At 35.4% G+C, this 12,938-nt stretch overlaps 3 protein-coding genes across 4 annotated transcripts in view; 1 reads left to right on the top strand and 2 right to left on the bottom strand.

Annotated features, from left to right (window-relative positions):
• The window catches only part of LOC134816254 (IQ domain-containing protein K-like), a 72,934-nt gene that overhangs the window by 20,966 nt on the left and 39,030 nt on the right, over positions 1 to 12,938 (bottom strand). Inside the window, exons 7-8 of one of the 2 annotated variants that reach the window (XM_063825014.1) lie at positions 11,926 to 12,033; positions 11,373 to 11,741 (exon numbers count right to left, since the gene is read on the bottom strand). The exons of the other annotated variant lie outside the window; for it this stretch is intronic. Coding sequence (XP_063681084.1) covers positions 11,691 to 11,741; positions 11,926 to 12,033 — 159 coding nt within the window. The 3' untranslated portion in view covers positions 11,373 to 11,690. Of the gene's footprint in view, positions 1 to 11,372; positions 11,742 to 11,925; positions 12,034 to 12,938 lie in introns of those variants that run through there. 2 annotated transcript variants of the gene reach the window in all.
• LOC134816253 (probable 2-oxoglutarate dehydrogenase E1 component DHKTD1 homolog, mitochondrial) overlaps positions 1 to 12,938 on the bottom strand; it is a 90,984-nt gene that overhangs the window by 75,544 nt on the left and 2,502 nt on the right. The window lies entirely within an intron of this gene.
• On the top strand, positions 1,560 to 10,297 carry LOC134816948 (uncharacterized protein CG5902-like). The gene is made up of 7 exons (XM_063826007.1): positions 1,560 to 1,748; positions 1,930 to 2,069; positions 4,198 to 4,308; positions 6,147 to 6,261; positions 8,408 to 8,495; positions 8,658 to 8,788; positions 8,920 to 10,297. Exons 1-7 carry the CDS (start codon positions 1,608 to 1,610, stop codon positions 9,025 to 9,027), a joined length of 834 nt encoding a protein of 277 aa, XP_063682077.1. The 5' UTR covers positions 1,560 to 1,607; the 3' UTR covers positions 9,028 to 10,297.

The raw sequence follows: 12,938 nt of genomic DNA, 5'->3' as shown, positions 1-12,938 counted from the left end.
GTGTTGGTCTCGAGTAACTGTCAATCTTACAGGTATGGCGGCACTGCTTGCATGTGTCATAGTGTTGATGATGGTTTCTGGAACTATCCAGGAGCAGTGTTTTGACACCATGTGTTGGTCACATGATCACTCCAGAAATATCTCATGTGATCAGCACTTTTACCATTGCCAATTGGACGTATCTGGGAACCCTAAATGTGTGACAGGCTCTGTTGAGTTTGGTGTTAAGTGCAATACAACCAACAAGTATTACCATTGTGCTTGTCAGCAAGATAACTATGGTCAAGCCTATTGTGACTGCATGGGTGCATTGGTATTTTGGTCTGTGGTTGGTGTTGTAAGTTCTTTGTTCTTGATAGTGCAGCTGTGGTTGGCATGTTACTTTTGTAAAGTAAAGTGTTCAACCAGTCATTCCACGACTAACCAGACAGCTGCTGCTGAACAACCAAATTACGGTGGTACAAGAGATGGCCTATATATAGCTGGAGGGGTGAGTGTCTTCCCTACTGACATAGATACACTACTTCCCTCAGAGCCAGGAGACAGCAACTTCCCAGCTAACGCACCTCCGCCTTCATACAGCCAGGTCACTGCTCCTGTATTCTACAACCCTCCTGTTAACCCACACTACAATCAGCTTACCTAAAAACGAATTTTGTCATTTTGGAAATGGAAAATGCTGTCAAAAGAATATTATGTGCATTATGACAATGTGATTTCAGAAATTTGATTTTTTACTTTTTAATTCACTTACATACAGTTTGTTTTTAAATGTGTCTGCTTTTTACGGATACAGTTTACACCAGGCTAGCCTATATTTGAACCATTCTAGTTTTCTTGTCTGATATAATGTATGTAATTGTAGTGAACATTCTAATACCCTGATTTACTATGCCCAGATTTACAGCAAACCACAATTCACCGCTTCTGTTTGCCTTCCCATAAACTCGATGGTAAATCAGGGTTTCACTGTATCATGAGATTATGAAATTAACTTTAACATCAAAAATCAGAATTTTTAAAAGTCTGCATTCTAGGATCACCATAATTGGTTTTGAAGGAATCCTAAAGTCAATCATATGACCCTTTAACCATGTTTGTAATTTAAAATGTATTGATTTACCGTATTTTTAAGCCTTATTTTTACATAATTCAGAACAATTTTTAAAATTAAATTTGTGTAATTGACATGTGTAATGTTACGAAATCATTTTAGATCTTTTAATACTGTTTATAAATATGATATTTCAAAATGTAAAAATGTAAGAGATTCTGATTGTAAAAAAAGATTTTGTACAATTCCAGTTGATTCTCATCTCATTCTGCCTCTCTAAAAGTAAAGTACCCTCCCTGTAGCACGCTATCAATTTAATTAGCTATTGAGAGTACACATTTCCCAGACTTCCACAAGTGTAAACAATATAATCATAGAAAATCACGTATTGAATGTGGCCTCAATTATAGAATCACATGGTAAGCATTATAATTAGCCTTATAATTTTAATTTTGCCAATGAGAATTTACTTTTGAATATCTTGACATCTGAATTGTTGTTATCTAGAAAAAGTGCCATTAGTTATCAATTCATTAGACATTGTTAGTGATGTATGGAAGGTGAAAAGAAACGCAGTGTTGACAGTGAAACTTCCGGAAAAGAACGGAAGAAAGTGAAAATCTCTGAGGAGGATAAACAGGAATCCAGTTCTGTTGATAAGAGTTTAATTTCTGAGGAAACACCCAATAACAAGGTACTTCTTACAAAATGCTATTCATTGTTACATATTACAGTGAATCATGGTCGCCCCGCTTATTTGCCATAATTATACATCTTAAATTATTTGCCATAATTATTCATCTCCTTGCAGTGTGACTTAAGACTCAAATGCTCTGTTAACCATTCAAAGTTGCTTTAAAGTTTCATGATTTCAGAACAAACGAACGATGGGAAGCCACTCGAATGGGAACACCGTAGCTACCCTTGACATGTGCGAGTTCTGTTTTGACGTTCTCATGGCTCATTTCTTCAAGAAGTTCGATAAACCTTCTCCTACATTTACTAATGATAGCTAGTGAGTTTTCGCGGCAAATTATTAATATCTTTCTGTGTAAATTAACTCAGTGTGAATTAAGTAGAGATGGTGGATGGACTGTACAGTATACAGTAAATGGGGAGGTATTATCATTTAATTGATTTTTCATTCCATTTTAACTGATTGACGTTACGTAAAGCACTTACCACGCGACTTGTTTGTGAAACGATTGTCAAGAACTGACAAAGGATCTTACTGCTGAGTGCTAATGTTCAATGTGTAAGATAATTGATTATTACCTCGGTACGTTCATTGACGTATGATACTGATTACCGAATGTTATTATCATTATAGTAACTACCTAGGTATCAATAGTATCTAGTATCAAATGTTACTGAACCTTCGGTGTAGAACTTATATCCGTGACATTACTAACAATACCGATAAATGTCTAAGTTATAACTGGTATCAATTAGAATAACTAGAAGAATTATATCATAATAATATAACTTGTGCTCTGAAAGCCATTTTCATCTCAAGATAAAACTGCATTTAAAGTTCGGTTACTACGTCGCGTCGCAGAGTTACCTTCTTACTTCAGGTCTTACATTCCCTACATTCCACGGTAGTTCCTGTCTCGGATAATGTGTTCTTAAACTCCTAGATGCAGTCCAGATTATGTATTACGTACAATAAATTCTGTAAATATATTATATGATAAATATCTCTTATAATAGCAATTGATGAATTCTTTCTTGGGTAAATACCTACTAAATACCTACCTTACTCGGGAATATTATGACTGGGATAAAGTGGTGGGTTTTGGAAAATTCCGCCATATTTTTCCCGGTCATTAATTTTCCCAGTCATAAATTAACCCGCTATAATATTCCCGAGTAAGGTATTTATAATCATTACTAGGTATTTAGTATTTCATTATATTAAGATGCAGTGAAACTATCGGACTACGATTAATGGTAACTTGCCACCCCATGGCAACATTAAAATATATTGACCCTGTTACATCGTTGCCTGTTAATATAGTAATATAAAACTCCGTTACAAATTGAAATGCGATCTGGCAATACTACATCTCAGATCAATAAAATGTGATAAAGTAATGTATAACTAGACTCATGTATAAATTGTTACAACCTATTTATACCTAATCTAAAACACTAATAATGGGGATGTTATTACTTCCTTCTTCCTTCTTGATGCTTACACTCCTTCTAGTTGTCTCCTTTTTCTTCTCTCCAATACACTTACACTACAATAATAAAAACACCTGAAATACGATTCATAAGAAATACAATTAGTATGAATCATCTGTAACATAAGAAATAAATAAACCTACAACTATCATGAAACTATATAAGAGATAAAACCTAGACTAGGGATTTATTGGTGTTCCCTGAATTATCCACAGAGGTCCTGTACACCTTCCTACTAGACTCCGAGACACCTACTCCCGGGAAGTTCTTCTCTCGCTGGATCTCAGTCCTAGTCTCTCTTCATCACTTCTTCTCTCTTTACTGCTTTACATAAGCTATAATATATATTATATCATATATGACAATTAATCAACTATATGACAATCATATAATCTCATAACTCATATATTATAACATAAATGTCTATATAAAAGCGTGACAGTATAATACATGTACTTATAATGTGTTTTGTATCTCTGCTTTTGTGGCCTTTTGAATCAGTAGAATTGTAATTTAGAATTATAACTAAAATTGTAGATCATACAATGCAATAATTGTGTCAGATAAATAAGAACTTTAGGTTCCAAAATTTGGACCAAAAAGTGGTAACAAAATCGCAGCTGTGACACCAAACAGGTTTAGCTCCGTTTTGTTAGAACACCACTGTAACGTATTGAAGATTTGAGTACGTGTTATGATAAGTATTCGAGTACGTACTTGACTGTATAGCTAACCCACTCACAGGTTCCACAATACGTACCGTGATCCATACGGCGTACTCGACTTGTCAAACAGCTTTGATTTGGTACTCTGTTCGAATCTCAGAAGTCAGAACAGTTTGTAAGAATCCCTTCTTTAGCTAGGGTCAATGCTCGGCACACTTTTAAGACACATTGTTGTCCCATTTGTGTAAAATGCCAGGTTTAAAACAAACTGACCCCATTTTCTTACAGTCCACTGTTCGTGACGTGGAAGATTGGTAACAAGATGAGTTTACGTGGGTGCATTGGTACCTTCACCTCTCTTAGCCTACACAAGGGTATCAAGGAGTACGCTCTTACCAGGTTTGTATCTTGTAACCGTTGTTATGTGCTAATTAATTATGTGCTAATTAATTATGTGCTAATTAATTAGTTGCTAATTAATTAGTTGCTTCTTAATTAGTTGCTAATTAATTAGTTTCTAATTATTTAGTTGATAATAATTTGATGTTTTTTTTCTGGTTCTTATTCTGATGGTAATACCAGTATAATGGAATTGTTGAAAATGAAAACATTTTTAACGTTTTCAATACATCGGTAAATTTCCATGGATTTAAGAAAATATACTTAATATGGATATGTGCTTATATGCATTATGCAGTTGCGAAAATTATCGCAACTATAAACATAAATACATTTAAACAATAACAATGTAATTCAGTATAATATTTTATATCCGTAGTATGTGGTATTTTCTCTTTCCAACGTGGATTGCACGAGATGTTACCCGATCATAATATTATGATATATTATATAAGGTTTCGTTTTTTCTCTAGTGAGATCTTGTGCAATGGTTGATCGCCTCACTTCTGTCAGCCTCACAAATTGACGAGTATTCAATAGTCACACACCTACTCAGTACTCATTTACACAGATCAGCCCTGCTAAATGCTAATTTACACAGATCAGCCCTGCTAAATGCTAATTTACACAGATCAGCCCTGCTAAATGCTAATTTCAAATCATTGTTCACATCCCACTACGTGAAGTGGAGGGGCTGGAAATGCTAGTGTGATTTCTACACAATAGCTGTGTGTTAGTGTGTATAGTGTCTAACTGAAGGGGAGGAAGTCTGAATGGCCTAAATCTTTAATATGTGAACAATGAACAAAGCAATAGCCGATATTTAGCGCTCATCTAGATCAGCTGGTCTGCTTAGAGTCGTCACGTGACACAAATAACCACCTAGCCTCTTTTTATTGTTTGCGGTTATTTTCTTAATCTTAAATTCAAAAATGACGTACAAAATTTGAAGCTTATCGGTAAAATTACAGAACCGAAATTTGGTTTGATTGATAAAATTTGGTTGGTTTGTTTTCTCTTTTGGGATAACCAATTTTATCTGATCCGATGTATCATATTTCTAGTTGTCACGTCAATGTTTAATTTAATTTTTTAAATAAAAATAACTTACCGAGCCAAGGACTAACGCCCACGAGATTCTGAATAGATACTGTTACTGTCATACTGTAATAGATCCTGTTACTGTCATACTGTAATAGATACTGTTACTGTCATGTACTGTAATAGATCCTGTTACTGTCATACTGTAATAGATCTTGTTACGACGGCAATCTGGGCAGACTTACTGCGTTACTTAATGAAGACCTACGTAGGCTATTGATGTGTAAAATAAATACATAAATAAAACCGTAAGCCATAAAAAGTATAGTATGTTAAAATAGATATTTATCATTTTATAATTACAGTTTAAACCGTAGATTTTCAAATGATCAATTGATCTGTTCTTTTATCTTGTGATCTTGTGTAGCAGGTAGTACAACTTCTCTTATACGAGTCACAAATCGCTCAAGTCACAAAAGACACGTACACCGTAACACACAATTATAAGTACACAAAGTTGTAAGAGTAGTAGTTGCTGAAGCTTGATTTAACACAAAATGTATCATGAAATGTAATGTTACGTTAGTTTGCATATCATAAAATGTAAAATAATATTACGTTAGTTTGTATGACGTAACGAACTGAGATATGCAGTGTAAAAACTCGCAATACGCAATACACTGCACTGTAACGTTAATATCCGCTAATATGACGCTATACACATAATAATCTAGTAAAACTTTTATTGAATGTCCAATATTTTAAAAGGTTGCGTAACGTAACACTCAGTATTTCAGTGCCATGAACGACAGCAGGTTTAACCCTGTCTCAAAACACGAGATATCCCAACTGTCAGTTAGCGTCAGTTTACTTGTCGGTTTTGAGGATGGAACTGATTATCTCGATTGGACCGTGAGTTTATTTGTATTCTATTGTTTTTATTTTATGTGTTATTTTTGTTTCGTGGTAATTTTTTTTTCAATTGAGTTTAAAACCCAATCTCTGAATTTGAAATTAATTTGATGCCTCTATAGTCTATAATACGGACCTATAACTATAAATTTAAGGCTATTCTATGTATTTTATATTCCTCTTGAGACTCATTAGTGGCGTCTGATTATCTCAGTAGTATTTATTTCATGTAAGACTGTCCGTTATACGAGTTCTTTAATCATAACTTGCAACGACTGTAGTTAAACCTGAAGTTGGTTATGTAAATTAAAACACGGGCAATATTATATAAGCTTTGTGTGATATGTTAGCTGCAATGTTAAAGTTTCTTGCTATGGAAATAGGAAGTACACATGTTGTAAGTTAGTTCTATTTATATTATAGTATGAGTTATTCATGTCTCAGGAACTCACTTTCTTGTGCTACATTAAGACTTTATGTCATGGGAATACACTAGTAAGTGGTTTGAGGTAGCCTCAGTGGTAAATACTAAATAGTGTGCATTAGTTATTCGTACTGTGTGCGTGGCTTTCTACCTTACTTTATACCTTACTCTAATTCTATATCGTTAGTCACAAACATCATCAGACGTTGGTATTTGGAACTGTAGTACTGTAGTACGTTATATATTATATACCATATCCAACTGTAGTGAGTGATATATCGTATTCATTATGTATTGGATTTCCGTGTTGAGCACGCAATTTACGATTATTTAGATTTAATTCATGTTCTGGTATGAACGGTCGAATGAAGAGCTTGAGTTGACACTTATCTCTGCTTAAGGTAGCTTGAACAAATTACCCAGATGTTAAGCTTATGAGTAGTAACTATTGAGGAATGTAATTAACTTTAACAACTTACCCATCACATGTTTTCTGTATGAACTATGAGATTTCTATAACTCCGCTATAAATAGTCATGGGAAGTACCCTGCGCAGATGGTAGAAAGCGAAAGTGTACACGTGCACATAAGCATTTAGCATATTGCTTACGTTTTCTCGCCTCATAATTCAAATCACATGTTGCATTTCGTTTATCTTATCTATGATGTATACGTCATACTGTACCTGTTTTTATTAATTTCCCTACAATGTAACTATGAGACACTAGAAATGTGGGATTATTTGTTACACGACGTTGTATACCTCTCTCGTGCGAAGCGTACACTCCGGCCTGCGAGAGAGCCCTTTAGCTGTACCGCCGCGCGCTTCGCGCGCGATCAAAAGGGGTTGCAGCGTGCGTCAAGGGATTATAGCGGATCTATCGCCAACTCTTTTCTTGACAGGATCTTATTTCCGATGCATGTAACCTGGCACAGCCAGTAAACTTCTATCGATGAACATATTTGCTCGTTTTCATTTACTGAATCAAAGGAACTAATTTTTGCACTATTTTGCATCTGAAATAGTGTGGCATTCTCTTATTATTCTTGTCTAGAACATCATCTACTGGTTTTTATTCAAGGACTGGACGGAACGCGCGCTAGAGTAATACGCAACCACGCGCAAACAAATTTTGCTTGTGTAGAAATAAGGAAATTTAATGATTTCCATCCTGTTCAATTCATTGTACGTGACTGCACACCAATAATTTCTCCAATCTGCCCATTCTTTGATGGAGCCATGTGCAATATGAACAGTTCATAAGATCTCCGTGAAGACAGTCTCATGCTTATTTCCCCCCGGAAATCGTATTGTTCTAAAGATCCTCCCAGTCTTTCTGTCCTCCGATTTTGTGCCGAACACTTTGTACAAATGAGAGTGAATACGGATGCACTAAGACAGTTGGCACACTTCCCAATTGCAAACACGCGTGCTTCTATAGATAGTCTACTAAAAGACTGTAGCTCTGTATTATGAAGTATTTTGCAGTAAAACTATTAAATAATAGTCTGACATATATCTTTCTAAACTGTTTGTTAATTAACGTCAGTCACCTTGGCTTAGAGCCACACGTAGTACGCACTAACGCACAGCACATTAGACTATACGACATACATTTAATGGTGACCCCAGAATATGTGTCTCCGTTAAATTTAAATAACTTCCATTTATTTCTAATTCTCCTCGCTAAATACATCTTACTAAATTCATCTCTCCTAAAGGTCGGTGTTCACGGTATCAAGATAGAGTTTCTGTACGGACGGTCCACAAAGACCGCTACTTTCCTCCCTGACGTTGCTAAAGAACAAGGTAATCTGCAGAGTAATAACAGAATAGTTATATTATATCGGTCCAGTTTATACCTCCTTTATAACCCAAACTTGTAAACATTTCTGGGAATCATTGCTACAATTTAATACCTCGTATAAACAATCCTAAAGTTTATAATATTTAACTTGTGTTTATGTGTAGGGTGGACAAAGGAGGAGACAGTAGAATCTTTGCTTAAGAAAGCTGGAGTAAGAAGTCAGATGACCCAAGCTCTCAAGGACTCTATCAAGCTTATCCGATACAGAAGTGAAAAGGTTGAGATGGACTTCGAGGTGAGTTTTTTTTGTTTTGTTTATGTGTCCAATCTCCTGCTTTAATCATTTTAACCTTTTCTTTTTATAAGTTTATTAATTACTACTCATCCATACATCATGTTTATGTTTTTCACCGTTTCTCAATCTAGGAGTACCTGACAAGAAGACAGAACGTTCCAGAATTACTGAATGGCTGTTACGTTCCACTCACTAACGGGCAGTCTAGTTCAAAATACAGTAACGGTTATCGGCAATAGCCCGACCAGTGCTGAGTAGGTTAAATCTGGGACAAAACCACTGAGTGGACAAAAGAGCTGGTTAACTGAATTTTTTGAAGAGTTTTTAACCGAATTTTCAGTTTTCTTCTAACTTTCATTGCCGTGTGATCAAAATTATAACGCATTTATGTCAATTTAAGATAAAACTTCGGTTAGCTTAAGCTCTGATATATAACATGTATGATATTTTAATTTACTTTAGTATGATATTGTGGCGTGGGTCTTGAAAATTATTTATTGCATTATTTCTCTAGAATGCCTTCTTAACTTACATGTCGAACTCATATTTAATGTAATTAGTAATAGTTGTAGACTTTTCAAGGTTTCTTAATGGTTTTAGCAATATCTTCTATATCATATGTTCAGTGTTATGTTGCAAATGTGAGGGCTGTATCCATAATTTAATTCACTACTTAGAACGAACGTGTAATCAATGTAGTAGAAGTAAGTATAAAATTCGTCAATTCAAATCTGGATTATCTCTTTAAACAGCCATTGCAAACAAGGTTTTTATCAAGACATACATTTTCGGCCACTCTTAACGGCACATGTGCACAAATATCTATCAGATTCAAGTCACCAAGTAATAAATTTAAAATTATCTGAGAATGCGAAATTCTATTTAATTTGAAATTGTGAAATGATGAGGCTGTTTTGAGTGTTTATTTGTGCTTAAATGAGTGCTATGTACTTTTTTCCACTATTGCTGAGAGAATTGCCCTCTGACACCTGACATGTATTTGTTCGGTAATACCACGCTAACTGTCGACTTTATGAGTCGTTAAAGAGCTGTTAGATTTGAAATAAAAGTTATACTGCGCGTCAATATATAAAGTTGCTTAAATTATTGAGTTGGGAGAACTTTGTAGAAAATTGAAATAATACTGTTTTTTGAAATTCTTTAGATAAATGATGATTTATTTGGATAGGGGATTAACTGTGTTGGCAAAATAGCTGGCTAAACCCTTAATATGTATAATGTCACGCAACGACTAATACTGTATATTTACACTCCAATAAAACAAAAATGCTCTCTGCAAAATACTAAAATAGTTTCTCGGATTTTGCTGATCTATTCATTGTGATAATTAAGATAGCTTTTCTGAATACGTCTGTAAAGACACTATTACAGTTGTTAAAATATCTTCGGTGTAAAAGTAGATTCTGGTTCTTCTTAAATTATAAAATATTGATATTTTTCACTATAGATCAATTCATTCGTAATTATGATATGATACTTCTGAAGTAATACAGATTTTGAATTGTTTCCGTCAATATTTAGAGAGCAGTATGGCTGGATTGGAAAAGCAACCGGAGCTTTTAACCAACTCAACAACATTTGGAAGAATAAGAACATAAGCATTAACAACAAAGTGCGAATCTACATTGCAGCTGTTCTTACCATTCTGACCTATGGATGTGAGATATGGAACACGACTCAAGTGCAGACAAGAAGATTGGAGTCTTTCCATCAGTACTGCTTAAGAAGAATCCTGAGAGTGAGGTGGTTCCATCGAGTAAGTAATGAGGATGTTTTAAGAAGGGCATCAATAACTGCCCTTGCTGACATAATAACAACAAAACGGCTGCGTTGGTTTGGACATGTCAGTAGAATGCCTGAAGATCGGTTACCCAATTATTTACTTGAATGGAAACCCAAGCATGGGAAGAGATCAAGAGGCAGGCCTAGGAAGAGCTTAAATGATGTATTCATTGAGGATGCTGAGCAGAGATTGGATCGTAATGGACTCACGATTGATTGTATGAGAAGATTAGCTGCAGACCGAAAGGGATGGAGAAATGTTACCTGCCGAAGTTGTATAATACAAAGTAATGACGCAGTCGACGCAGACTAATCCTTTTGGATGGAGATCTCGCCATGTAACATGTATGTATGTAGTATGGCTACAAAGTTGATTTTAGTTCAACAGGTTCACCTACCTTTGTAGCGATGAGATTTTGCATGATCTTGAATTAGTGCAGGTTTATACTCAATAAATATTATAGACTCATAAAACCCCGCTGGCTGGGTTGTGGGTACCAAAAATTGGGTAAATCCGGTCGAATAGATGAGACCTCCAGGCTCCAGTGACCAGCATGCATGTAAACAGACGTTTCTGCAAAATAGTGAACATGTTGTCATGACAACGCGCCGCAATTTCAACATATATTCAAGCGCGTGTTCCATAATTCGGTGAACGAATATCGTCAAATCTCCGTCCACGACTCAACATGTTCTGTCCCACATTTCAGATCTTCTGAAAGCGTCCTTGCCGGATTTGACTTGGATATCTACCATGCCATTAAAAATATAAATGAATATCTTCTATCACAAAATTAAAGTATTATTATTACAATCATCATGGACACAAGCAAGGAAGGTCATTTCACGAGGAAATTTTCATTATTAGTTGATTTGGATTAATCAGATTTTCACAAAACCTTAAATCGTGATTCTGTGAACAAAACTTGAGATTATTTGCACGATAGCTCGTCACACATGTGCTTAAAAGCTTAAACAGTCCAGTTTGCATTGCAGTGACATACAACTCATCAGTCATAATCCGATAAAATGTTCTGATATTGCCGAAGTCCGAACAGCTTTTGTCGATATTCCTTCATTTCCCAGTTTGTGGTGTCATCTACTGTTCAACCTCTTCCTCTTCTGGCTCAGCGTCAGGTGTCTTCTTGCTCTATGATATGACAATCATTAAATTTTTGATGAAGTAATAATATCCATAATTGCGTCTTGATATAGTTTTTAAATTGCTATAATTAGATCTAAACCAATCTTTACAATTCACAGCTATAATAGCTGTTATAATAGCACTTTAAACAAGGTTAGCTTCAATTTAAAGTAGAATATGGTGTCCTTACCCCATAGTAAAGTTTACAGAAGTCTTTGCTAGAAAGGTCCTCGTCTCTGATGGCCATTCTAATCTTGTAACCCCTCCAGCCGCTTTGTATCACTGTAGCTGCGGCTTGCTGAAATATCATCTATTTATTTGGAGGGAGATTCTAGAGACAGGTTTGATGCTGTTTCAGAAGCTTTTAGATTAGTCATTGTGTGATTTGGATCATTTTCAAAAATTTAGAATCTATAGTGTTCATTTGTTTTGCACAAATGCTGAAAATGTGCGGTCTTCGATAATCGCATGCGTTAAAATCCCTTTGTATCAGAATGAAATGCTGAAAATGTGCAGTGTTCAATAATATCATCTCCTGTGGAAATCTCACGAGGCTCAAATCTAAGTAATCACAGTATCACAGGTGGAGGTAAGCAAATCTCAACTTCCGTCTGATTAGTTAACGACTTTATCAGGTGACTGACTAGAGACAGATACTCCTCCATAAAACTGTTTGATTCAGTCTAGGACACGGATCTTGTTTCCACCAAAATACCGAAGATTAGAAGGAAAGCAAATTTTGTTTTCGACAAAAAAAAAAGTTAAAAAAGTTATTCTCTCGTCCCAGTGTAAAGGTGACCAGAATACCTGGGCCCCTTTGGCAAACTTCCTGAACTCAGGCAGCTTGAACGACTAAATTTGAAAAGTAAAACTTCTTGTCTAAATGAACTATTAGAACCTCAAGAAGCTGATCCGCATGTCTCCGCTACTAAAATGTTTAATGAGCCCAATCACTCATCACTTAACGTAGTTTAATCTTCAAAGTGAGTTGTACAATCTAGGTTGTTTTAAGTAGCTGTTGATAGTGTAAAACAGGAGTGACCTGATCGTTTTCATAACTTCGCTTTACAATTTGTACCATAATAAAACTAGCACTGCCATGGGGTTCAAAAAGGGTCATTGTAAGCCTCCAGCGTAATGGTCCTAAGTCTCTGCCCCATGCGGTGCCTGTCAGCATCAGCTAACAGAATAGCCCTAACATAA

Source organism: Bolinopsis microptera, chromosome 6, assembly GCF_026151205.1.
Source record: "Bolinopsis microptera isolate Bmic1 chromosome 6, MBARI_Bmic_1.0, whole genome shotgun sequence".
Classification (NCBI taxonomy): Eukaryota; Metazoa; Ctenophora; class Tentaculata; order Lobata; family Bolinopsidae; genus Bolinopsis; species Bolinopsis microptera.
Note: the sequence above shows the minus strand (reverse complement) of the source record. Positions and strands in the feature narration are given on the sequence as shown.